This window comes from Cervus canadensis, chromosome 16, assembly GCF_019320065.1.
Source record: "Cervus canadensis isolate Bull #8, Minnesota chromosome 16, ASM1932006v1, whole genome shotgun sequence".
Lineage (NCBI taxonomy): Eukaryota > Metazoa > Chordata > Mammalia > Artiodactyla > Cervidae > Cervus > Cervus canadensis.
Window position 1 is genome coordinate 9,790,550 of NC_057401.1, and position 27,496 is coordinate 9,818,045.

At 36.0% G+C, this 27,496-nt stretch overlaps 1 protein-coding gene across 4 annotated transcripts in view; it reads right to left on the minus strand.

Moving 5' to 3' along the window:
• RAD17 (RAD17 checkpoint clamp loader component) overlaps positions 1 to 27,496 on the minus strand; it is a 34,446-nt gene that overhangs the window by 2,294 nt on the left and 4,656 nt on the right. For all 4 annotated transcript variants that reach the window (XM_043488561.1, XM_043488564.1, XM_043488562.1 and 1 more), the window contains 14 exons: positions 27,173 to 27,430; positions 26,545 to 26,628; positions 21,103 to 21,259; positions 19,368 to 19,504; positions 18,791 to 18,843; positions 18,577 to 18,702; positions 18,416 to 18,485; positions 13,490 to 13,601; positions 11,445 to 11,630; positions 11,052 to 11,137; positions 10,793 to 10,939; positions 9,436 to 9,585; positions 7,178 to 7,298; positions 458 to 515 (listed from right to left, as the gene is read on the minus strand). In XM_043488561.1, coding sequence (XP_043344496.1) covers positions 458 to 515; positions 7,178 to 7,298; positions 9,436 to 9,585; positions 10,793 to 10,939; positions 11,052 to 11,137; positions 11,445 to 11,630; positions 13,490 to 13,601; positions 18,416 to 18,485; positions 18,577 to 18,702; positions 18,791 to 18,843; positions 19,368 to 19,504; positions 21,103 to 21,259; positions 26,545 to 26,628; positions 27,173 to 27,430 — 1,745 coding nt within the window. The remainder of the gene's footprint in view (positions 1 to 457; positions 516 to 7,177; positions 7,299 to 9,435; positions 9,586 to 10,792; positions 10,940 to 11,051; positions 11,138 to 11,444; positions 11,631 to 13,489; positions 13,602 to 18,415; positions 18,486 to 18,576; positions 18,703 to 18,790; positions 18,844 to 19,367; positions 19,505 to 21,102; positions 21,260 to 26,544; positions 26,629 to 27,172; positions 27,431 to 27,496) is intronic.

Consider the following 27,496-nt stretch of genomic DNA (forward strand, 5'->3'; position numbering starts at 1 on the left):
CCAAATATATGCTGCTGCTGTTGCTGCTGCTAAGTCGCTTCAGTCGTGTCCGACTCTGTGTGACCCCATAGACAGCAGACCACCAGGCTCCCCCGTCCCTGGGATTCTCCAGGCAAGAACACTGGAGTGGGTTGCCATTTCCTTCTCCAATGCATGAAAGTGAAAATATATGCTAAGAACACGTTAAGCAAAAGGGTTTTCAGTTATGCAAAATTTGCTGAACTCAAGGATTTTAAAGACTCCACTGCCTTTGTAATCCGATGATTCTATTTAACCCGATTCTGAGCTGGTGAAAAATGCTGTTAAATGTAATAAATATAATAGATGGGTCTATGATGTGATCATATAGTTTTTGATCACTGGTACAACATGTATTTCTTAACCTTTACAGATTATTGACTGTATAATGAATAAATAGATAAAGTATTTGGTTTGAAAATGAAAATGATCAGCTTACCTTCCAAAGTGTCGCTTTAGAGGAAGTCTTCCAATATCTTGGATAAAAGAAATTTGAGCTAAAACAGAAATTTTTAAAAAGTTTCAAATAGACATTTCTCCAAAGAAGAATGGCCTAAAAGCACATGAAAAAATGCTTAAAGTCACAAATAGCTAGAAAAATGCAAACCAAAACCATGAGACACCCCTTAAGATGACTATTAACAAAAAAACTCGTAAAACAACAAGGTGACAAGGATGTGGACAGAGCCGTAGGAATATAAAATGGTGTAACTGCTGTGGAAGACGGTAAGGTAGTTCCTCAAAAACTTAAACACAGAGTAACTATATGATCTAGCAATTCCACTTCTGCAACTTGTGTCCATCAAAGGTGAATGGATAAACAAAATGTGGTAAATATACAATGTCATATTATCCAGCTTCAAAAAGGGAGGGAATTCTGACACATGCTATAATGTGGATAAACCCTGATGACATGCTAAGTGAAATAAGCCAGTCATAAAAAGACAAATATGGTATGATTGTACTAAAGTGGGGTACCGAAGGTGGTCAAATTCATAGACAGAGAGTAGGCAGTGTTTTCAGGGGGTAGCATGGGGGGTGGAAGGGTGGTGGTTATTGTTTAATGTGGTTAGTTTCAATTTTTCAAGATGAAAAAGTTCTGGAGACTGGCTGCCCAACAGAGTAAACAGACTTAAGACTACCGAAAAGTGAAAGTCGCTCAATCTTGTCCAACTCTTTGTGACCCCATGGACTATATATATATAGTCCATGGAATTCTCCAGACCAGAATACTGGAGTGGGTAGCCTGTCCCTTCTCCAGGGGATCTTTATACTTAAAAATGGTTTAAAATGGTGCTTCCTTCCACCTGCCAATGCAGGAGATGGGTTTGATCCCTGGTCCAGGACGATCATACGTGCCGTGGAACAACTAAGCCGGTGTGCCACAATTACTGACCCTGTGCTCTAGACCCGGGAGCTGCAGCTACTGAAGCCTGAACACTCTAGAGACCATGCTCCACAACAAGAGAAGCCGCTGCAATGAGAAGCTTGTGCACCGCAAATAGAGAGTAGCCCCCGCTTGCCACAGCTAGAGAAAAGCCTGTGCAGATACAAAGACCCAGCACGGCCAAATAAACAAATAAAATACTTTAAGATGGTAAATATTATATTACGAAGAAACATTTACTCAAGAAAATCTAACAGCAAACAGTCTCGCATTTGAGTCGTGATCTGCTCTTCCCCCTCCTCAGCTTGGGAGACACTTCACTCCAGGTGAATGCAGCCAAGAACATAGAGCTTCCCCTAGTGAGTGTGGCCAGCCAAGAGTCTGGGGCTCCCTTTCTCCACCCAGCCCCGAGCAAAGGATGGAGGCTCTACCCCAGGGCACAGCAGTGCAAGAACACTGCCTCCTCTTTGAACTGCAATCACCCTCACCCCAACTCATCTGTAGGGCAGAATGTCCACAGTGGGAGAGCCCAAGCCCAGATCATCAGCGGCTCCCTTCAACTGAGCACACACCCAAAACAGTGGCTCAAGAGATTTTGCCCAGAGGCATTCTGTATGAAAAGGGAGCTCTGAAGCTCTACCCAAAGGAACTGGCTTTATAAGAAACAGAATGTTGGGAAGTTCAAGCCAAGGGGCCCTCTTGAAACCAATAGCTCCTCTTAATTAAGACTAACAAGCTGAGCAAAAGCCGGCAAGTTTACCAGAAAAGAACTAGGAAAGAGACAAGTAAGAAGAGCCCCCCTGGGGTCAGAACAAACCTGACACTGGCTTCAAGGTCTACACCTGCCCACATTTAACTGGATCAGACTGTAGAATAATTTATGCCCCTTACCACTACTGAAAACAACGGAGCAATCTGCCAGTAATGTGAAATGGAACAGGTGAGTGTGATATCAAGCAAGACAGACAATTTAACAACAATAAGGGAAAGAGACAGTTACAAAGAGCCCTCCTAAAGCCACTGTCATCTCATGGTGATTGCGGGCATGTCCAAAGCTGAGCAGAGGAGAGACAGAAGCTTCATACTGTAGGGGAAACAGGCTTCATCAATAGTTTAGCCTAATCACTAAACAATTAATTAACAAAACAACAGTAAAAACAAGCCCCAGAGAGTGGAGGTGACTCAGTGCCCAGAGGAGCTACAATATATTACCCAAATTAGCCCAGTTTTCAACAAAACATTGTGAGATGATGCAAAGAAATAAGAAAATGTGATCCATACACAGGAGAAGGATAGGTAACAGAAACTCTGAGAGGAACCAGACATTACACTCAACAGAAAAAGACTTCATAGATAGGAGCCATTATAAAGATTTTCAAAGAACAAAAGGAAATCTTACTTAAAGAAGTAATGAGAGCTATAATGACAGTGCTTCACAAAATAGGGAATATCAATAACGAGAACTGTGTCAGTCACTCAATTACATCCGACTCTGTGATACCATAGGCTGTATCTCGCCAGGACCCTCTGTCCGTGGAATTCTCTAGGCAAGAATATTAGAGTGGGTTGCTATTCCCTTCTCAGGGGATCTCCTGACCCGGGAATTGAACCCAGGCCTCCCCCACTGCAGGCAGATTCTTGACCGTCTGAGCCACCAGGGAAGCCCTTAATACAGAAGGAGAACTGCAAAAAGAACCAAATGGAAATCTGGACTTGAAAAGTACAATAATCAAAATGAAAAATCCATTAGAGGGGTTCAACAGTAAATTTGAACAGGGAGAAGAAACAATCTGTAACCTTGAACACAGACTGACAGAGATTATGCAATGAAAGAGAAAACAGAATGCTTTTTTTTAAGCCTTCCAACAAACACTAATGGAGGACTAGAAAAGAGGATGGAGAGAAAGAAGAAACATAAAGCGATAATGTCTGAAATAACATAGTAAATAAAATGAAAGAAATGGGATAAAATTTGATGAATAAAAAGAAAAAAATTGATGAATTAAAAAAAAAGCCAAAACATCCTATTTTTGACTACATTTTATGAACCTTCTAAAGTTTGCAAATCAAACTCTATGAGAGCTCTTGGACACTTACCTTTTTAAAAATCCAATATACAACACCATTAGGATTTTCAAAAACAGCTTTTTGATATGGAAAACATGAGTTGTGATCCTGGAATCTGAACTTGTAACTAGTGGATATAATGATTCTCCAGATGATTCCAGCATGAGTAATCCAAACCAATACTTCTCAAACATCTGCATAAGAATCACCTGGAGAATCTTATTAAAATGCAGATCAATTCAGCAGGTCTTGACTGAGGCCTGAGATTCTGCATTTTTCTCAAGCTTCCAGGTGATGCTGACGAGTCTTGTCCAAGGGGACTCTTATTAAATCAAACCAATTCACTGTCACACAGCTGGGAGTGGGACAAAGAATGTGGCCAGCTGTGCCAACTTGAGTTGGTGGCAACCGGGCTGGAGCTGAAGGAACAGCCTGCATGGTTAGGAGACAGGTTACAGACAAAGGAATCAAGTAAATATATTTAGCAAAGTGGGAGACGGGTCCATATCCACTAAAGGAACCAGAACTCCTGGAGATTTCTAAGTCCAAAAATAGGATGTTTTTTTGCAGCACAGTATGAAATAATTCTGGAACATTTTGTATCAGAAACTACTCTAAGAGTAAAGGCACAGGGTCACCCTAAAGCAGCCTGCATTGGCCAAATTGGAACCAAAATAAATAATGACAGTGAGAAACAACAGCTGACAAAATAAGAATCCAGACTCCATACTAATATAAACGAACGGGGAAGAGGGTGAGGCGACACCTTACAGCAGAATTTACTAACAGGAATGTAGAAGGAATAATGCCATTAGAAAGCCATGACTTGCCAACTATCACAGGTTCAGGAAATAATTATCAAAAGATGCTATGACTAAAAAAAAAAAAAAAAAAAAATGCTATGACTAGTGGTGAAATTTTAATGAGAAACAGGATATTTACATAGTCTCAAAGTGTTTCCTCAAGAAATACTTAATAACTTTACATTAGAGAACCTCAGAGATAATTATCTTACAAAATAATTAAAGTTAACTTCACCAGTATGGTATAAATAGACACGGTGTTCTCTGGATGTGATACACTGAGAACAATGCATCACTTCTGTGGTATTCCTGACAAAAATACATACCCTGTTATCCACTCAAAGACAGATAAACCCAAACCCTCAGATAAACCAAAACTGAGGGACAGTTCATTTTGTAACAATCAAAAATGTAATGGACAGGGACCTCCCTGGTGGGCCACCGGTTAAGAATCTGCCTTCCAATGCAGAGGTCACAAGTTTGATCCCTGGTCAAGAACTAGGATCCTACATACCACAGAATAACTAAGTTCACGAGCACAACTACAGAAGCCCATGTGTATAACTACTGAGTCTGCGTGCTCTAGAGCCAACGCTCCGCAGCCAGAAGCCAGAGAGCCCAAGAGAATGCCGTGAGCCGCAACTAGAGAAGCCCTTGCGTGCCACAAGCAGAGAAAAAGCCTGCAGGCTGCAAGGAAGACCCAATGCAGCCAAAAAAAAAAAAAGATATAATGGACAAAGAAACAACAAGGTGCCATTCTAAATCAAGGAGACTAAAGAGATAGCAACTGAATAGCTAAGTGAATCATCTGATCTTGCACTGAATTTCTGGACAAGAAAGAGAACAAGTTTTAGTTGTTATTTTGCAAAGGGCATTATTAGGACAATTGGCAAAATTTGAATGGGGTCTATAAATTATAAATGGAGTCTAATAATTAAACTATGAATTAGCAGTAATGTATCAAAGTTAATTTCCTGATTTTGATGTATATATTGTGGTGATGTAGGAGAAAATCCTTGGTTTCAGGAAGTACATGTTGAAGTGTTTAAGAATAATGGGCATCATGTCTGTACTTTCCTCAAACATGGTTCGGAAAAAATACATATGTTTGTGTACATATGTGTATAAAGACAAAGAAAAAAAGGCAAATATGGTAAAAATGAAACACTGAGGAATCTTGGTGAAGGATATACAAGAATTTCCTTTGTACCATTCCTGTAATTTCTAAGCTTAAAAGCTAACGTAATCTGGGAATTCCCTGGCGATGCAGTAGTTAGGACTTCACATTTTCACTGCTAAAGGCCCAGGTCCAATCCCTGGTCAGGGAACTATGATCCCATAAGCCACACAGCACAGCCAAATAAATAAAGATGAGTATAATCTAAAATTAATAGGCCAGTATAGGGAACTCTCTGGATTCTGACTCACAGATTAAACACACACACTATTCAAAAGTCATCTCACTTCTGCCTATAAATATAGAGTATTTAAAATTTTTAAGTATCAATATTCTTAAAAGATGAAACTCTTGTATGAAGGTAGACATTTACTCAATAATCCTCTCCTCTGACCATTCATAAGACAAATACTATCTCTGAAATTTATGAGAAGTTTTGGCACTTCCTGGCAGTCTAGTGGTTTTAGAAGGCAGTCTAGATTCTGCCTTCCAACGCAGGGGGTGTGGGTTCATTTCTTGACCAGGGAACTAAGGTGCTACATACCACGGGATGTGGCCAAACAATAAAAAGAAATAAAACTTATGAGAAGTTTGATGAGTTATGTAGTAGATTATATTTTCAATATTACACAAATTCTCTGTTCTACCTTGAAGGTCAGCACCACAGACATGTGACCTAAGACTGTTAAGGAAATATGGCCCTTACATGTTAAAAAAGAGAAACAACTGATGGAAAATGGGTACTCTTCAAAACAGGCAGACTTCAGGGACACCTATCGGGCAAGTGGGTGTTGCAGGTTTGGCCACGCTGAGTCTCTGCAGCGTTCGGGCTTTCTCTAGCTGCAGCGGGTGGGCTCAGCGGCTTCACAGCCTGTGAGATCTTTGAGCCCACGTCCCCTACATCGGAAGGTGGATTCTTAACCACTGGACCAACGGAGAGTTCTCTTGCCTTTTTTTAAAGCATTATTTATAACTTCAAAATCAGGGAAAACAATGTAAATATACTATTAATGGACACTATTTGTAATACTGAATCAACCAAAACATATTATCAATAAGATTGAATGAGTTAGATCTGAATGTACTTTAGCATTGCTGCTATTACGGACTAAATGTTTCTGTCACCTCAAACTCATATTTTGAAATCCTAACCCCTTTAGGAGATGGGGCCTTAGGAGGTGCTTAGGTCATGAGGGTAGAGCCCTCATGAAAGGGATTAGTGCCTTTATATAAGAGCCCCAGAGACAGCTTTCTTCCTCCTCTCTTTACCATGTCAGAATACAATAGGACGGCCATCTGCAAAATAGAAAGTAGGTCTCACCAGACACTGGATATGCTGGCACCCTCATTTGGGACTTCCCAACCTCCAGAGCTCCTTTGCGCTAATTTATAAAGTATGGAGCTCTATGCATGATTAAGTGACAAAAGCAAATTAAAGCTTACTTTCATTATTATATCTGCACAGAAAAAAGTCTAGAAGAATTTACACCAATCTCTGAAAAGGAATTACCCATGGTTTATAGGGGACTTTCGATTTTTACGTTATATACTTCTTTTTTTTTCAATCAAAAAGCAGTATTAAAAAAAAAAAGCAGTATTAGTTCTGATTCAAAAAACAAAGGGGAAAATACTGAGTATCAGTGGTACACAGAAATGACTTGATGCACAAAAATATAATGTTATAAAACACTACTTCTTGGGAATAATAAAAACCCATGTTATTACCTTGATTTCTCATTGGAATGGTTAGCAAAGCAAGGTATGGCAATAGCTGAGTCTGCAGGCACAAAGCTGGTAAGCAGAAGTCAGAAAAAAGTGCTTTTGCTGCTAGGCAATTTTCCCGATACTGTAGAGAAGAAAAAAAAAAGGTGAAATGAAAAATAAAAATTTAAATATGGATATTTATTCCTACACATAAGTTTATTATGTCACAATATATGTTGGTTTCTACACTAGATACTTTAAGAGTTTATCTCATCAGTCTTTTTTTTTGGCCTCATCAGGCAGCTTGATTAGTTCTTTATAACTGTCCTATTGTTGTTGTTCAACTGCTAAGTCATATCTGACTCTTTGTGACTTCATGGACTGCAGCACCCCAGGTTTCCCTGTCCTTTGCTGTCTCCCAGAGTTCATGTCCATGAGTAGGTGATGCCATCCAACCATCTCATCCTCTGTCTCCTTCTTCTCCCCCTGCCCTCAGTTTTTCCCAGCATCAGGGTCTTTTCTAAGTAAGTCCTAGTACTATTTAACAAAGCACTTTATTTGTACAACTAATTCACATTTGATATAACAGCAGAAAGAAAAAGACCTTAGGTAGAAGGTCCTTAAAAAAATTAAAGGATTTCTGTTTATGAGCATACACATATCACAAATTATGTGAAGATATTGTTTCTCAATAAAAGAAAGTATTTTGTTCAGTTAAGAGAGGTGCAGTGTTATGGTGATGGTAAGAGAAATATAATCTCTAGCGTTTCAGGAGCTCACAGTTGTAGATCACTTATATGTAACAAATGCAAAATTAATACACATGCTATAAGGAGCAAAGCAAGTCAATAAGGGACATAAATTGCTTAAAAATTGCTCCAAGAAATCCACTGAAATATTTTTCTTAGGTAATGACTGATACTTTCATATTTTAGCCACATGAATTTAGAACTGGAAGACATCTTAGAGATGACCTAGTTCAGGGGTCACAAAGTCAGATGCTATAGGAGTCAGGCAGGTAATAGAAATCAGTGCAGCAGAACTGCTGGGGACAGTGGCACCGATCACTCCCACCACCAACAGGCAGGTTATACTTGGCTTGAGCCAATTACGGCCACGTAAAATATGGACCAATGTGGCCCTCTTTTTTTTTTTTTTCAGGACACTCAAGTTTTAACTATTAAACTAATTTATAAACATGGGCAATTCATTAAAAAAAATGTTTGTGTTACGTATTGTATTCAAATTGTGAGCCACCTGTTTTTGACTTCTAAATAATCCAATCCTATACATTTATAGCTGTGGACTCAGAATCTAAAGGCATACTAGGTGAAATAACTTGTCCAGATGGTTAGAGGTAAAGCCAGGGTTTATTTTCAACTGAAGCAAAAATATAACTACAGGCATACCTCACGAGTATTGTGGGTTCAGCTCTAGACCACTTCAATCAAGTGAATATCACAATAAAGCAAGTCACAGAAATGTTGTGGTTTTCCAGTGAAAATAAAAGTTATGCTCACACTAGACTATAGTCTATTAAAGTGTGCAACATACTTTAATAAAAAATGTGTTGCAGTTTAGTCGTTAAGTTGTGTCCGACTCTTTGTGACCCCAAGGACTGTAGCCCATCAGGTTCCTCTGTTCATGGGATTTCCCAGGTAAGAATACTGAAGTCAGTTGCATTTCCTTCTCCAGGGGATTTTCCCTACCCAGAGACTGAACCCATGTCTCCTGCTTAGCAGGTGGATTCTTTATCACTGAGCCACCTGGGAAGCCTACTAATTACAAAATTGATTGCTTACAAAATGCTAACCATCACCTGAGTCTTCATCCAGTCGTGATCTTTTTGCTGGTGAAGAGTTTGAAATATTGCATCAAAGTATGACACAGAGACACAAAATAAGCAATGTTCTTGGGAAAATGGTGCTGACAGACTTGCGTGATGCAGGATTGCCACAAACCTTTGATTTGTAAGAAACACATTATCTGCAAAGCACTTTAAGAAAGTGCAGTGAAACAAAGTAGGCCTGTATACTTTGATTCCAATAAAATAAGTACATGCTTTCAAATTTTGAGTGTTTTTTCTTTAGAAAAAGCATTTAAGAAGACTGTCCTTTTAATGTTTTATCATAATTCTAAGAAAACCATAAGCCTTAGCAACTATTTCTTATTAAGAATGAAAGATCATTTTTCTCTTAAATAAAAAAAATAGATTTATTGGGATATAATTCACACCATAAGGAGTTCACTTATTGAAAATGTACAATTCTGTTTTTTACCTTTTTATTTATTAGAAACCACTGGGGTTTGTGCAAGGGTCGAAAACTTGATCCTCCTCCTTGGCAATGAGCAAATCCTCGGGCTTTGTTGGAATGTATCACACCTCTCGTAGCTATAGATGTACTATATTCCCTGAGAGAAGAGCGTGTCTAAAAAAGGAGACAAGATGTGAAATAAAGAAAATAAAGGGATTTGTGAGATAGTACTTATTGGTACTACTGACTCCCCCAAAAGGCTAACCATATTTATTTACTACATAGTCCTTTTTTTTTTTTCACATTCACCACAGCCCTAAACATAATAGTGCCACAAAATTATCTGAAGAAAATTCAGTGGAGATGAAATCACCAAATGCTATGTGTGGACTATTAATTGTGTATCAGATGGGGGTGGTAGGAATAACTTTAAATACATTTTTGAAGTAACTGGGAAACAGGAAGAAGGATAGTATCCTTACTGAATTTATGTTAATCATAATACATACTGATTATGTTAATTCTCTTAGGTGTGATAATGCTATTGTGGTTGTAATAGAGCAATGTCCTTATGCAGGCTTAAGTAAGTCTGTGATGCTACAATTACTTTCCAAGTATTCAGCCAAAACAAGTGTGTAAAAATACAGACTAAGCAAATGTGGAAAAATGTGAAAATTGATGAACAAAAGTTAAAGGTATTCAGATATTCATTGTATATTCTATTTGTCAATAGTTATAAAATTTCAAAATAAAAAAAAAGCAATATAAAATAATAAAGCAAATGCAACTGCTAAATAATGAAACCCTAAGGATATAACAGAAACTGTATCATAAATGTTTAAATGCTGGAAATATGGCTAGCATGACCAGGGAACTGAATTTTTAATTTTACTTAAATAATCATATATGTCTAGTGACTACTATACCAGTCAGAGCAAAGTTAAAATGTTAAGAAAAATTACAAACTTTATAGTGAATAATTTCAAATCTTAAATAAATAAATTTACAAACTATCAGAAAGTAGCACACGGCATTCCCTGGTAAGGGAACTAAGACCCCATGTCACATGGTATGGCCGAAAGAAAAAATGGAAAGAAAGGAGCACATCCCTTCCCTTCAGTCTATTTTTCAATTTGTCAAATTTTCCAACTATGTATTAGTTTATTATCAGAAAATAACTTTAGAAAAAATTAGTGCTGTATTAACATAGAAAAAGCAGATTCACTGCAGAAGTTTCTCTGCAAACACTGGTTGCATGAAATTAATTTTGTCATAGTTATTAAGAAGTTAATTAAAATAATGTCACATAAGTATGAATAAAAGTAAAATTTCTTTCTCAGTTCTGAGGAAATAGTCATAAACAACATCCCTTAAGTCTTACATTCCAGTCACCGCTGAGGATATCTGCAAAACTCAGAAATTCACTGGCTCTCACAAGATCATCCACTTCTGTGAAGAAATCTACATAGTTCTGGTGAAGATATAAATTAAATAACTCTCCTGGCATGTGTGACATTTCTACTACTTCCTATAAAAAAATAAGTATATATAATTTTAGTAAAAATTCACTGGTCAAATTTATATGTACACAAATGTAAACAGTATGTACTGTGTAGACAGTACTAAGTGTAAGACTTTACCTCAGGTTGAACAAGCAATGTATCCCGGTCATACTCTGATAAATGAGAAGGTAATCGAGGTGAGTCTACTTCTGTTACAGGTGCTCCTACAAAAAAACAGTCTGGCATTATTAAAAAATAACACCATCTTTATATAGCACCTTTCATTTGAAGATTTTTCAACAGCTGATTTTTTTTTCAACGGTTGATTTTTATGTTTAATTCCACTTATAATACAAAAATACTCTAAGTACATTTTCCTGCTATGTCTTTCTTATGTCATGCCAAAGTATCTGAGCTATCTTAGCTCTTTCTTGAAACTGAACCAAATATATGACATTCTGAAAAATAGGGTTTTTAAATTTTAATTGTAAGATAGAAGATATTTTTTAAAAATGTATAATGTTTTCTTACGTTTACAATATAGTATTTTCCCTAAAGCTCTGAAGAGAAAGAGGGAAACATCTTTGCCACCAATAGCTTGGACCTCCTGATTTTCAAATATCCTATCAGTTTTCTGTCTTCGTTTTGATTTTGACAGCACAGCATCTGATTTTAAGGAAGACATTCCTTTTTTCCTTGGCTGTAAATTGTTCTTTCCTAAATAATATAAACCAAAGAAACAATATTTAAAATAAAATTAAAACATGAAAAGTAAAACAGAACATTTCAGATAGAGTTACACTAAGTATTCTAGTTTAAATGCTTTTCTAATAAATAATAATGAGGTACACAAACTGAGTCAGAGTCCTCTTCCAGTTACTGAACTACTAAATGACATAAAATGTCATCCAGAAGTGTGGCATGAGCTAGACTTAATCTTCAGTGACTGAAATTATGTAGTCCCACCAGAGCTGTTTACATATGAGTAAGCTTGATCTGTACAATTAATTTTTCTCCTTAGGTTCTGTGTATGTGTGCCAAATACATAATAAACACTGCAACAATAAAAATAAATAAAATATGACTTGACAAATCTCAAATTTCCACATACACAATGACATTCTCTCCAATATAGTTATATCACCTTGGTTTCTCACAAAGGCAAGGTACTATTCTTGGTGCATGGTATGTACTAACCAACTCAGTCCTCACAACTCTATCCGGGAAGAACGATTACTATACAAAGTAAAGAAATGGAGACATAAGAGGTTAAGTAAATGGCTAAGGTCATCAGCTAGGAAGTGATTTGAATCTGGGCAGTCTGGTTCTGCAAACCCTGCTTAACAATGACTCTATATTACTTCTTTACTGATTTGGACAGTCTCCAATTTATGAATATTCCCATGTTCAAATTTCATTGGAAAATCTACTTTTAAAAATTCAAAGTACATAATTTTAGAAAACCAGCCTGAAAAAAAAAGAAAAGAAAAGAAAACCAGCCTGGAAGAGCAGAAACACAGAATCTGGGTTTGAACCCTAGTACTATCTCATTAGGCTGGTCTGAGAATTAGATGAAAAAACATATAACTGCTAAGATAGTTTCTAACCCACCCAAAAATTATTATTTTCTTCCTTCCGAAATTTCTGAGTTCAGAGCAATAATATTATAAACGGTAGTTAGGATCTCAAACTGACCCACCCCTAATTATAGTAGTGAACCTAAGGATAATTTACATTTATGTTTCCATAGGAAGAAGCAGAATTTTGGTTTTAGTTAAAATGTCTAATTCTTTACAGTTATTTTGAAAAACAAGATGTAACTAAGTAAACAGGTTACACTTGTGGATAGAAACTAGATTTCAGGAGGATTTTGAGAGCGCCAAAGAGCAATTAATTTTTTAAGGTCAATCCCTCAATGTTAAGCATCAAGTAGGTCACCTGTTAAAAGTTTTCTGATGATGACTATGTGCAGTAAATTATGATCATTGAGAATAAAAATAATTCATTGCCATTAGTGGGGCTACCTCTTTACTTCAGCATGGCTAGGCACTCCTTTTATATGTTAATAAGTGGAAATATATTTGTTAAATATATCCTATATCCTAAAATTAAACTCATTAACAGCTGGCCATTTGAGAACTTAGTATGTGTCAAGCCCTGGAATAAACACTCTCTAAGTATTACCTCACTTACTCTTCACACAACTTGATGAGACAGGTGCTCATATAAGAGGTGAAAAAATAAAGCCATGGAAAGACTAAGTAACTTGCACGATTAAGTCATTAAAAAGTGGCAGAGCCAGAATTTTTTCCCAGGAAGTCTCATTCCAAATTAACTTTGACAGGTAAAGTGGCAAACCATGTAAATAAATAAGCTTTTATCTCAGATATGCAACTATATATGGTGACACATTCACAGGGGTGTGTCTATGTATACATACATACATAATTTTATTAATAATGTCTCAATAAAAATATATCAATTTCAAGTTAAAGTATGTTTAATTTAATTTAATTTCATGAACAAGAAAAAGTTATTCACCTATATAATACTATAAGTGTATCTTTCCCAATTACCTGTTGAGGAAGAAAACTGGAGGCTATTTATTGCACTTCTGATATCACCAGAGCATCCTTGACAGAGAAACTCTAGAGAAGTTTTATCAGGGACAACAATTTTTCCTCCATTCTAAAATGAAACAATTAAAATTTTAAAAATATATGTTTTCTAAAACAAAAAACAAACAAACCTCTCTATTTTCTAAACTTAATGAAAGTAAATTAGAACCTTTCAAATTTGCATGCAAAAAAGCCTACAGGTTAAATAATAGCCTGCTTATGAAGGTACAAGTGTCAATGACACCATAGTCTTTTTTACTTGGACTATGCTATATAATATTTTGAAGTTCTCTCTCTCACTATATATATATATATATATGTACACACACACATACAAATGTATAGATGCACACATATACATCAGATAAATATACATATATACATATATATCATATATATATGCATACATATATGCACACAGAGAGACCTCAAAATACAATATAACATAATAAAACTAAATACACAAGAAAATTTGAAATTTACATGAAAATCCCTACACTGGAGTCTTCACCATATTAATACAGTCTGGTGAGTATTAAAAAACCAAAACTGCATCAACTCATACTTAAAGCCTAAATTTCATGCAGTTATTTAAGATATATGATATATCACATTTCACATCCTTGGTAGATCAAGTATAAGGCAAGAGAAATTTATCCTCCCTTTTCCTTCAGAAATTCTTAATAGTTTACTGACAATATGACTTTAGCTGAATTCATGTGATTGCTCAAAGGTGAACCCATTTCAGGTCCTGTAAAAATTGCTTAAAACAGAAAAACAGTACTGTGCTGATTTTCAATTTTTAATGAAAGCTGTCTTAAAAGTGCTTTATGCAAGTTAGTATACTTTTAGTCTCCACAATTCCGACTTTGTCACAACTGCTAACATTTTAGTAGGAACCTGCCAGACCATTTTTTGTGCTCATACATCTATAAGTATATACAGTAACTATAAGTATATACAAAGAGTTAATTTTTTAAACACAAGTGGGGATCATTTGTATTATTCCATTCTTTATGATCTATGTTAGTTCCTTTAAATTTATATAATTTTAAAAAATTTATGGGTATACAGTAATTAAATACTTCCATCAATGAAGGGATATTTACATGTTTCCATTTTTTTCAACCATTCCAGACATATCTATATATACAGAGAGATACATACATACTATATATATAGTTGACCCTTGTATAGTGTGGGGTTAGTGACAGGAGCCCCTCTCACAGATAAAAATCCAAGTATAACTTATAGTTGACCCTCTGCAGGTGTAGTTCTGATTCCTTGGATTCAGCCAATCATGGATCATGTTAGGCCTGAATACCTCTCATGTCTACTATCCATTTGTCTTTCATTCCCATGTTTGTCTTTTATCTTTGTTTACCATGTCTTCTGTTATTTCCTAAGTTTTCCATTTTTTTGAGGTCAATCCATGGCTCTCAGGTTTTTTTTTTCGCTTAGGAAGACTTTCCCCCAACTCAAAGTATTTTTTTCCTAATACTCTTCTAATTTTTTATTTAAATTTTAAATCAAGGTTTAAATTATTTTTTTGCATAGTATGAACTAAAGAGACAATCTTATGTTCTTCTGTTTGAATATGCAATTGTTCCAATACCACTTATTAAATGTTTTTAACAATCTACTCTCTTTCCCTCATGATGTAAAATGCCACTTTCATTGTATTAAAAAAATCGCATTTACACATACTGACCTAGTTCTGTGCTGTCTTCTCATTTTATTCTTCCACTTGTCTATTCCTACACTAACATCACACTGCTGTACTCTCTCTACTCTCATATTATGTTACAGTATCTGGACAGCAAGTCTCTATCACTCTCATAAAACTTTCTTGCTCATGCCTTCTCTTCCAGATTAACTTCATTTTTATTGTGAACATATTTACTTTAAAAATTGTTATGGGAGGAGTAGCTTGCTTTTGAAAAAAATTAGATATGGATTACTTGCCAGCAAGGAAATATAATTTGAAATCATGATTCTTGGAGCTGAAGAAAATACTACAGATGTTAACTATGGTGAATATAGCAAATGTGGCTGAAATGTGTGATCAGCAGTTCCTTCCACACTCTATATACCTAATGACATCAGAAAAGACTAAAGATCTTTTTTCCTATAAATACACAGAAACATTTATTTAAACTTAAACACTTAAGATAGTCAACACTCTTTATAACTCATTCACATAAGATGTCTATACTCTTTAAGATAATTAACTAAGCTACAGAATAAAAGAGATTAAACTCATTTAAATCTTCTTACACTATCGTTATCATCCTTGGCGACCCTAGACAGTATCATAACATTTGATTTTATATTTACATTTGATTTATATTTAAATATTGGGCTTACTGCTGCTCCTGTGATGTGACATATCAATGATGATTTCAAAAGTATACTAGCTCTAACATTCTTACAGGTCAACTATTTAAGGTAAAGCACATTTACTATGGGCTTCCCTGGTAGCTCAGCAGGTAAAAACTCCACAGGCAATGGAGGAGACTCCGGTTTGATGTTGGGTCGAGAAGATTCCCTGGAGAAGGGATAGGCTACCCACTCCAGTATTCTTGGGCGTCCCTGGTGGCTCCAGATGGTAAAGAATTTGCCTGCAATGCAGGAGACCTGGGTTTGATCCCCGGGTTGGGAAGATCCTGTGGAGGAGGCCATGGCAACCCACCCTAGATTCTTGCCTGGAGAATCCTATGGACAGAGGAGCCTGGTGGGCTGCAGTCCATGGTGTGGCAAAGAGTCCGACATGGCTGAGTGACTACGCACAGCACATTAAATTAAACAAAGAAGTTATGGTAATCTTTTTACTAGTATAAAACAACTTGCTAGAGTAAATGCCATTTGCAATTTAATGACTTAGTCTTAAGAAAATTGTGAGCCACGTGATAAAGTAACATGAGGCTGACTTTTATTATTTCTTCAACTTTTTAATAAATATTTAAAACTATAGTTATCAAAATATAGTTATCATGCTTATGGTAGAGAATGTAGAAAAAAATCATAAGTAATTCAACCACCCAGAATCACACTTAGCATCTTTATGTTATTTCTTTTAGTATATATAGGTTTATCTATATATGTGCATTGGGCTGTCATTAACAAATCTATGTTTTGTTTTAGCACAGTAAATTGGAGTCAGGACAAAACTTCAAACTCATCTGACACTTAATAGTCATGGAATATTATTCAAGTTATTTCCTTCCAAATTTCAGTTTCTTTACCATAAAATGGAGATAATTTTGTATAGTTGTAGTAAGGGTTTAATAAGATCAGGTATACAAAAACACCTTGCACAGGGCCTGACATATATCAAGGGCTGAAAACATCATTTCTATTGTTAGCATTATCATGTAACTTTGCATCCTGTTATTTTTAACTTGACATTAAACTGTATTTCCCTTTATCACTAAATGGGACTTCCCAGGTGGCGCTAGTGGTAAAGAACCTGCCTGCCAATGCAGGAGACATAAGAGATATGGGTTCAATCACTGGGTCAGGAAGATCCCCTGGAGGAGGACACAGCAACACACTTCTGCGTTCTTGCCTGGAGAATCCCATGAAGAGAGGAGCCTGTGTGCTACCGTCCACAGGGTCACAAGGAGTCGGACATGACTAAGGCGACTTAGCATACACACATATCACTATTTTCAAAATACGCATTAAGGATATAATAGTTCACCACAGCAGCTGCTCCCTCTATTATTGAATTCACTGTGTTTCTAATGTTTCACTATTAATAGTTGTATTTATAAAGCTAAGTGCTCCACACACATGCGTTATTTTGTTTAATCCTCAACATAACCTCTCCCCTGGAGATTTCCCTCAGTTCCGGTGATCCAGCATTGCAAGACAAATTATGTTTCATGTAAAATCCAGTTGATTGATAGCAGTTGGTCCACCTAGAACCATGCTGCTGCGAGAAGTTTCATCAATTTAACTTTAACATCATCTTGATTTGAAAGATAAAAAAAAAATGATGCATTAAAAGTAACAGCTATTTCAGAACAATAGTATACTTAACACTACTGGACTAGACGGCTAAAAATGGTTAAGATATTTCAAATATATAATACAGTTAATAGTACTGTGTATATGATATATTTGAAAGTTGCTAAGAGAAAAAAATCCTAAATGTTCTCATCACAAAAAAGAAAAGGTAACTTACATGACATGATGGAGGTATGAGATAATGCTATGGTGGTGATCATTTTACATTATATAAGTTTTATCAAGTCAATGTGTCATACACTTTAAACTTACATGATGTTATATGTCAGTTATATCTCAATAAAGCTGGAAAAAAATGTCTAAGATGGTAAATTTTATGATGTATTTTTTACCATAATTTTAAAAAATTACTAAATCTTTGAAAAGTGACACAGGACAAAAGTAGAGTTGGATTATAACTGATTAATGAACCAAGATGGCAGGCAATAGTTTCTTAACAATAGACACAAATTAGAACACTAAGCCAAGCAAAGGAAAATCTACCTCAATGTGAAAAAGAAAGTTAAGTTTATAAAAAGGTTAAGGATGCTTAAATTTTTTATTTTTTGGCCACGCTGCATGGCATGCAGGATCCTGGTTCCCCAACCAGGGATCGAACCTGCACTCCCTGCAGTGGAAGCATGGAGGCTTAACCACTGCACTGCCTGGAAAGTCCAGGTTAAGGATTTTTAAAATCAGTCTTTCCTACATTTTCTAAAATGACATGCTTTAGGAGTGTAATTAAATTTTTTTAATTTTAAAAACTGAGATAATTCATGTCTCTAATTCCTCAAGTTTATATAATACCACTTAAATTTGGCTTTCTATAATGACAATGTAAAGTAAAAAAAAATCAGTTCTTAAGAAACTTACCTTATTAGCTTCTACTGTCACTATTCGATTAAGAAACTTCATCATAATTGTTGGTGCCACAGGGTTGAAACTGTCAAAATTTTGTAAACAAAGACAGTGGTTATGTGATTAAAAATACAGTCATACGTATGTGTAATTTTAAGCAGAAATTTCATTCTTACCTAATATTTGAAATAGCACACTCTTCTTGAATTTCTTTGGGAAACAGTAACCTTTGACTATTATCTCCACTGAGACTGTCAGAGATTATAAATATTAGAGGACACCGACCAATCTGCACATACTTCCTAAAATAACAAAAGATAGCAAGCAAGGCTGAAATTTAAACCTCCTGTCATTTAATTTGGAACTTTAAAAGACTTCACTGAAACTCACCTCAGAACTTCATGTAAAGTATGAGAATCCCGATAAAACTGGTTAGGTAAGTCCTACCAAAAACAAAGGATAAATACTGGCTCAGTTTTATTCCCAAGTAAACTTATTTTCAGACTTACATTTACCAAAAGGGGAAAAATGTTATCTATTCAATGTACTATAATCAGAACTTCTGTAGAAATTAAACATCAACTAGCTGAAGACATCAACTAGCTGATATCCTAAATAGTAACAAGTATCTATGGAACTTTCAAATCAAATTTCTTCAGGTCACTACAAGTTATAATATTCTCACTAAGACATCATTTTCCAAATATGTTTTTGCCTTTCTACATTTAGGCAATTAAATTTTTAAAGTTCACTAACCTATAATATGTACACACCTGCAATCTATAGTTACTCTACCCAAGTTTAATGCAAGAAACTTTCGGTTTATTCTATTACACAAAGACTTTATACTAGTCTACCACTAGTATACCACTAGTACCATGGAGAGAGTTAATGTCACTATAACATAAGATATATCTTGTGATTGTTTATTCAATAGTTACAGCAGAATTTCAAAAGTTATCCTTACTTCAACTAGAATTATCTTCTTATCAGTTCTCAGATCATCTCCAAGCATTTGTAGTTGGTTGTATTTTGTTGCTCTTAGTAGAAACTCTTTAAAAACTGCTATCTGAGACTGATAGGGAAATATATGGAAGCTTGATTCTGAAAGGAAACATACTTAATACTTTTATTTTCCACAAATTATGTATATATCAATGTTACATATATATACATAACATACATTAATATTACTGAATACATTTACATATACATAAAGATAATGTAGCACACAATACTGTAGACTGTTTTTTAATTTAAAATTGTTCGAATTTAAAACAGAATATTCATTTCAAAAGACAAACTCACTATGAACAACAGTATAATGCTTCTGTACCAAGAAAAGTAATATGGAGTTAACTGATTTCAAAACACAGTTGTTAGTATAAAAATCATAAAAGTGGTAAAAATATTTATGACTTTGTCTACACAATGAAGACTCTCCCAATAAGTGTGTGATCATAAATAAGTTATTTTCAATAATAGCAAGTTTTACTTTAATAAGTTTTAATGACAAAAACAGAATGACTGATTAGTAAATTTATTAGGACTACAAGAAGTAATATTTTATACAGAAGATTGTAAATAAAGACTTTTCAGATTGTCAGAAGTACCCTGGAGAAAGCAATGGCAATCCACTCCAGCATCCTTGCCTGGAAAATTCCATGGATGAAGGAGCCTGGCAGGCTACAGTCCATGGGGTCGCAAAGAGTCAGACGCAACTGAGCAACTTCACTTTAACTGATTATTTTGTGCTATGATGAAACTCTTTTCTCAGCATATCCTATACTGAAGACAACAATTCTATAGTGTATTGGCTTACTCAAAATTTTTCTATGTAATAGTTACATTTGGAGCTGTACTTTAGATATATAACAACCTTTACTACAACACTAGCTTCCATCTATTAAAAGACACTTTTCTAGGAAAAAAAAAAAAAAAGATTGTCAAAAGTAACATTACTACTAGAAAGTAGTAAAAATTCCAGGAGTAGCAGCAAAAGGGTATGCATATGCACAGATGTTATAGAACCTAAAAAAATTATTTTAAAGAATATCCCACATTAAAATACTAATACAACTGTCCTTCTACAGAAACCCCTGCACTTCAAAATGGCCTAGGTGATTTGTATACACCTAGCCTAGTTACTCTAAAGCAGCAATAACAAAGCTATGCAAGTTAAAAATGATCATGCTAGAGTTTATGAGCATATATGTGAAATTATATTACATTACATAGGGCTTTCCCTGGTGGCTTAGATGGTAAAGAATCTGCCTGCAATGCAGGAGACCTGGGTTCGATCCCTGGGTCAGGAAGATCCCCTGGAGGAGGGCATGGCAACCCACTCCAGTATTCTTACCTGGAGAATCCCCATGGACAGAGGAGCCTGGTGGGCTACAGTCCATGGGGTCACACTGAGTCAGACATAACTGGGCAACTGAGCACCACCTCTTTTATTGGAGGGACCCTTTCCTTCCTTCTCCTAAAGTTACTTCTCTCTGAACCTAAATGCACCCACAAAGGTTCATGTGATTGCTACTCTGACTGTGAAGCAGCTGGTAGTGGGCAGATGCCAACCAGTATAGGAGCAGCAATACATACCTTCCTCTCAAAAACATACCCAGGAGGGTCTGAGGGGCTTGTTTCAAATCTGTAAACATAGACTTTCCCACTATTTCCACTATCTTTACAACAAACCTTACCAGGATTCAATATCTCCTTGAAATCATCTTTTTGGAATTCTGGTAAAACTGGATTAATCCACTCTTGTACGTGAATACCATGCTCCTTTGCTAGTATTTTTATAGTTGTTGTTTTTCCACATCCAGGAGGTCCTGTTATTAATAAAATAGATCCACCCTAAAACCAAATATAAACATCAATTAAAAAAATCAAAATCATTGGAATGTTAGAATATTGTTTTAATATTCTTCTTAAATATTATCTCTAGAAATATTTAGTCATAAAAGCAGACTTAATTGCACAATGTTAGCTGGAATAAACCAGCTATAAATAAAAGGATCTTATTTCCTAAACTTCTAAGCACAGCTTCTGATAATTTCTTTCTTTTTTGGGGGAGCAGGGGGGCCCTTCCTTTTTTCTTAATATCTTTATTAAAAGAATTTTAAATTAGAGGACAATTGCTTGACAATATTCTGTTGGTTTCTGCCATATAGTAACATGAATCAGCCACAGGTACACATACGCCCCCTCCCTGTTGCACCTCCCTCCCACCTCCCAGCACATTCTCTTTCTAGGTTAAAATCCCATGGACGGAGGAGCCTGGTAGGCTGCAGTCCATGGGGTCGCAAAGAGTCGGACACGGCTGAGCGACTTCAGCGTCAGTGTCAGAGGCTGTCTGGACTTGAACTCCTCGTGCCACACAGCAAATTTCCACTGGCTATCTAATTCTACATATGGTACTGTTTATATTTCAATGCTATTCTCTCAATTAATCCCACATTCTTCCTCCCCTGCTGTGCTCACAAGTCTGTTCTCTGTTTGCATCCCCACTGCTGTCCCGCAGGTAGGTTCATCAGTACCATCTTTCTAGATTCTATAAATATGCATTAACATATTTTTCTCTGATATTTTTCTCTGACTTACTTCACTGTGTATAATAGGCTCTAGTTCATTCACCTCATTAGAACAGGAATGATTCAAACACATCCGTTTTTATGGTTGAGTAATAGTCCACTATATATATGTACCGCAGCTTCTTTATCCATTCATCTGTCAATGGCCATCTGGGCTGCTTCCATGTCATAGCTATTGTAAATAGTGCTGTGATGAACACCGGGGTACATGTGTCTTTTTCAATTATGGTTTTCTCAGGGTATATGCCTAGTAGTGGGACTGTTGGGTCAAATGGTAGTTTTATGGTACCGTATGGCCATATGGTAGAGTTGGACACGACTGAGCAACTGAACAGTGGTCGTTTTATTCCTAATTTTTTAAGCAATCTCCATACTGTCCTAAATAGTGACTGTATCCTCAATTCTTACACTATGTTCCTTCCAAGGACTATTCAGCAGCCAAATTAAAACAACTTCAGCTAGATTAAAGAGGTTATGTCTGACACGAGTATTTTTAGAGGTTACCTGAACTCAGAAAATTCAATCTTAATATCAAGCTCTCTTTGGGTTATATAGTTCAATATTATACAAGTATAACATTCTTATGGAATGACCTCAGTTTGGATATCAGATTTTTTAAGAAATGTATTTACCAGAGACAGGACCCTAAAGACAGACTAAAGGTTATAGGTCCCAGTACCATTCCCTTACACATTGAAAAAAAAAGTTTAAAAGTTTAAAACTGAAACATTATCAAGGGAAGATATCCTACATGTACCGGTGGGCTGTGATCCTTGCTTGCCCATTTACCTTTATTAACTATGGTAAATAAGGGCATGTGTACCTGGACCCAGAGAAGAGCCAGTTACACTATTCATTTTATTTCTTTTTTTTTTTTGCCATGCCATGCAGCTTACTGAATTTTAGTTTCCCCCCAGTGACTGAACCTGGGCACTGGCAGTGAAAACACTAAGTCTGAACTTAGTGGACCACCAGGGGATTCCCCTGTTCCACTTTTTAAAATGGAAGACCTTAAAAAAAAATAAAATGGAAGACCTTATGAGTTATAGTTCTACAGGCCATGAGTTTAATGTCAATGATCTAATAATACATATTAAATAAGGTATCTTGAGGACTTCCCTGGCGGTCGAGTGGATAAGACTCTGTGTATCCACTGCAGGGGGCTGGATGCTGGTTGGATCCCTGGGCAGGGAACTACGATCCCGCACGCAAAAAAATAATAAACAAAAATTTCCAGTGGTCATGTATGGATGTAAGAGTTGGACTATAAAGAAAGCTGAACGCCGAAGAATTGATGCTTTTGAACTGTGGTTTTAGAGAAGACTCTTGAGAGTCCCTTGGACTGCAAGGAGATCCAACCAGTCCATCCTAAAGGAAATCAGTCCTGGGTGTTCATTGGAAGGACTGATGCTGAAGCTGAAACTCCAATCCTTTGGCCACCTGATGCGAAGAGTTGACTCACTGGAAAAGACCCTGATGCTGGGAGGGATTGGGGGCAGGAGGAGAAGGGGACAACAGAGGATGAGATGGCTGGATGGCATCATGGGTTTGGGTAGACTCCGAGTGTTGGTGATGGACAGGGAGGCCTGGCGTGCTGCGGTTCATGGGGTTGCAAAGAGTCAGACATGGGTGAGTGACTGAACTGAACTGAAATAAATAAATAAGGTATCTTTACAGAGAAACATATAAAACAAGGTTATGTACTAATGGGGAAGTGATGAAAATGTGACCAGAGCAACATTAGGTTTTTCATTTTCTTTTAACATTAGGTTTTGAAGGAACCAATCTTACATTTCCCATAGGAACAATGGTTCAGGACTTGCAAATTCTTTGCTTGCAGCGACTTTAACAGAACATAACTAATGCAATTAATGAGAACTGATTACTTCTAAGGAAACTACTTCTTTTCAAAAGAAGAGAAAGCTCAAACACAGGCAGCCCTGCATTTTTCTTATGGAACAAAGCTGCATATGTTTTCTGACACGTGATACAGCCACACACCAGGTTTTGCTTCTAGCAACAGAATTGGGAGCTAGTCTCCTATCAGAACACTAAATACTTTTTTAATACCCTCAATGCCTACATTGTAATAATTTACTATATTTTGAAGAAAAGAAGTCGGCCTCCAAAATTAAACTCAGTGAATAAACAATTTTTTATCTTTTCCATAGAGAAATCTAGAAATTATCCAGGATTTTTAAAATCAAAATGTCAGAATTACTGACATTGAAAGTTTTGTATAATAAAGAGTACATGGTTGGTTAAACTACAACTTCTTAGAGGGAAGAAGCTTTTCAAACTGTAGAGGAAATACTTTCCTTAATACCTATAACATGCACACATACCTAAGTCATCCTACTGGTAAAACAATAACACTTGTATTAACACTTGCGTAAGTTTAAGACACAATAATGCTTATACTAAAAAAAAAAATTACTGATAAGTGATAAAACACAGTGGTCACTGAAAAATAAAGACTATTTAGTTGAGATGACCAAACAACACAATGAGAAAAAGCTTTCTGAGAAAGTGTCCAAGAATTGGTACTCAGAGAAACAAGAGATTTCTATGAGCCAGCAGAGGAATACCAGTGCTGAAAATGAAGGTTCATTTTGAGTACATTATCTTAACTCTACATCAAAGGTTAGATCAACAAACCAGACAGAAAGAATCTTGATTCAAAAAAGGACCTGTTTACCACTGGAGGTAATTAAAACACCAACTCTTCATCTCAAAGTAATTTATCCTGTCTTTCCAGTTGGAAATGTATTTAAAGGTATTAATAACTAAGCAAACCCAGTTAGTGATGAGGAAATCTATTTTTATAGAAAAATGCCAGCTAACAATTATAGAAATAACAATAATAGAAGTAGAAAATTCACCATTTCACAATCTTAACAAAATTACTAATCAGACAAGGACTGAAAATGGACACTAAATCTCTTAGGTGAAAGACTGTCAGAAAATCCTATATGCTGCCAAAGCATCTTCCAATAGATCATGTGCCAAATGCAAGAGGAAGTTACAATGAAGAGTTTTGACTATCACCTCCTTAATCTACTGATCAAATTTAACCTCAAACAGCAGGATAACAAGACCCTGGTCTCTTCAATAAGTCAATGTCGTGGAGAGAAAGAGAAGGTGAAGGGAACTGTTCTAGATTTTAAAGCCCTAAGAGATATAATAATCAAATGTAATGGATGGTTCTTGATCATGCACTGGTTGTAACAAACCAGATATAAAAGACATTTTGAGGACAACTGGAAAAATGTGAATATGAATGGATCACTAGATCGTATCAGGGAATTAAATGTCAAATGTTTACATTTTATGTTAAAATACTCATGGGGGGAAATGATGGCTATATTACAGGTTTGTGAATATTCATTTACTATTCTATTTTTCTTTATGTTTGCAGAATCTCAAAATTTTTAAAGTTTAAAAAGAAAGAGAGAAAGAATATTCTAGCTTGGGGGCCAAGGGCAATTATGGAATTAGGAAGTGAAAAAAAAAAAACCATTTTACAGGGTAAAATGCTGCTGCTGCTAAGTCGCTTCAGTCGTGTCCGACTCTGTGCGACCCCATAGACGGTAGCCCACCAGGCTATGCCGTCCCTGGGATTCTCCAGGCAAGAACACTGGAGTGGGCTGCCATTTCCTTCTCCAATGCATGAAAGTGAAAAGTGAAAGTGAAGTCGCTCAGTCGTGTCCGACTCTCGTGACCCCATGGACTGCAGCCTACCAGGCTACTCTGCCCATGGGATTTTCCAAGCAAAAGTACTGGAGAGGGCTGCCATTGTCTTCTCCACAGGGTAAAATAATTGATGCTTATTTTAGGTTATATTTAGTAAAAAACTAGTATGTAATTTGCCTACTTGCTTCAGAGTGAGATAATCTGATATGCTAAATATATTAGCACCCAAATGGTTTACTATGCTTTATACATAAGAGGGAAAAAGAGATGAAAGTAAAGGAGAAAACTCAAAGTCTCCTGAGTCTTTTAAAGCGGCAGAAGTAGTAAGGTCAGACAGTTTTCTACCACAGGTGAGATGGACTCATGAGTACAAAGTCAACATGAAAGTTTTTAACTTCCTACAACCAACTAAAAGGCAGAGACACATCCAAGGTCAAATATTTCTAAACATTTCTTGGGGCTTCCCTGGTGGCTCAGTGGTAAAGAATCCACCTGCCAATGCAGGAGACACAGATTTCATACCTGGGTCGGGAAGATCCCATATGCTTCAGAGCAACTAAGGCCCAAGCACCACTATGACTGAGCTTGTGCTCTATCTACAGCCCAGGAGCCACAACTACTGAGGTCTGAAGCCCACCCATCCTTTACATAGCCTGTACTCTGCAACAAAGAGCAGGCACTGCAATAGAAGCCCTCTCACCACAACTAGAGAGCAGCCCCGCGCGCTGCAACTAGAGAAACGCCCACACAGCAACAGAGACTCAGCATGGCCAAAAAATAAAAAAATTAATAAAGAAGCAAAAATAAATAAATAAAAATTGCTTAAAAAAAAAAAACCAGTTCTTATTTAGTTACCTGTTTTGGCTGCCTTTCTAAGACTTCAGCTTTTAACCAGGTTTCAACTTCTTCAATTTTCTTTTTATGCACAGCAAGTTCATGCTAAAATTTTCAAGTTTAAAATAAAAACACTTTAACTCAAAAATTTTTGATATATCGCACAGATTATTCTACACATTTTTAATGAGAAAACTAGCAAATGAGTAACATAATAAAAAGGTCTTTTTGCTTATACTTAATTCTTTATATTTATATGGAAAAATTATATTGTTAAACTGACCACAACATATGAATATTTGAAGCACATCTGAAATTACGAAATATTTTAAAATTCTGAAACATATTTTGGTAAGGTAATAAATAAGGAGGGGCTTTACATTTAGCAAGAGATTAAATGGATCAAGTCAATGTTATGGGTTAAGTTAAATTAAATCAAAGGGTTAAATTAAATCAAAGACAAATAACCAATGATATATCTTCAGAATAACTGTTGGGAAAATTCGAGACTGGAAATATAAAAAAATATAGAAGTTATTATTTTTTTCTCATTTAGGCAAAAAGGTTTTAATGTATAATAACTGAAAATGCACATCCCTCTCTTTCCTGAAACTAAATTATGAAGACTTCTTTGTATGCTAATTATTACCTGAGTTTCTGGTTTGTATTTATCCACCCATGGTTCATTTTCTGACAGATATTCTTTTGAATTTTCTAGACCATAGATCTGTTTAGAGGAAGATAGGTTTCCTCCTTTGCTAGCTGGAAGTCTGCTACTTTCTACTGTGGAAGGCACCTTTTTTCTTCTAAGACTTGAGTTATTCACACTTAAGGATGTGGCAGTAATAGTAGAAATGCTTGTAGTCTCTGAAAAACCATCAAATGATGGGTCTACCCAGTTTGTTACCTGAAAAAAAGAAACCATATAAATAAACACTTATTTTTTTTTGCATCTGTTACCTATGTAACTATT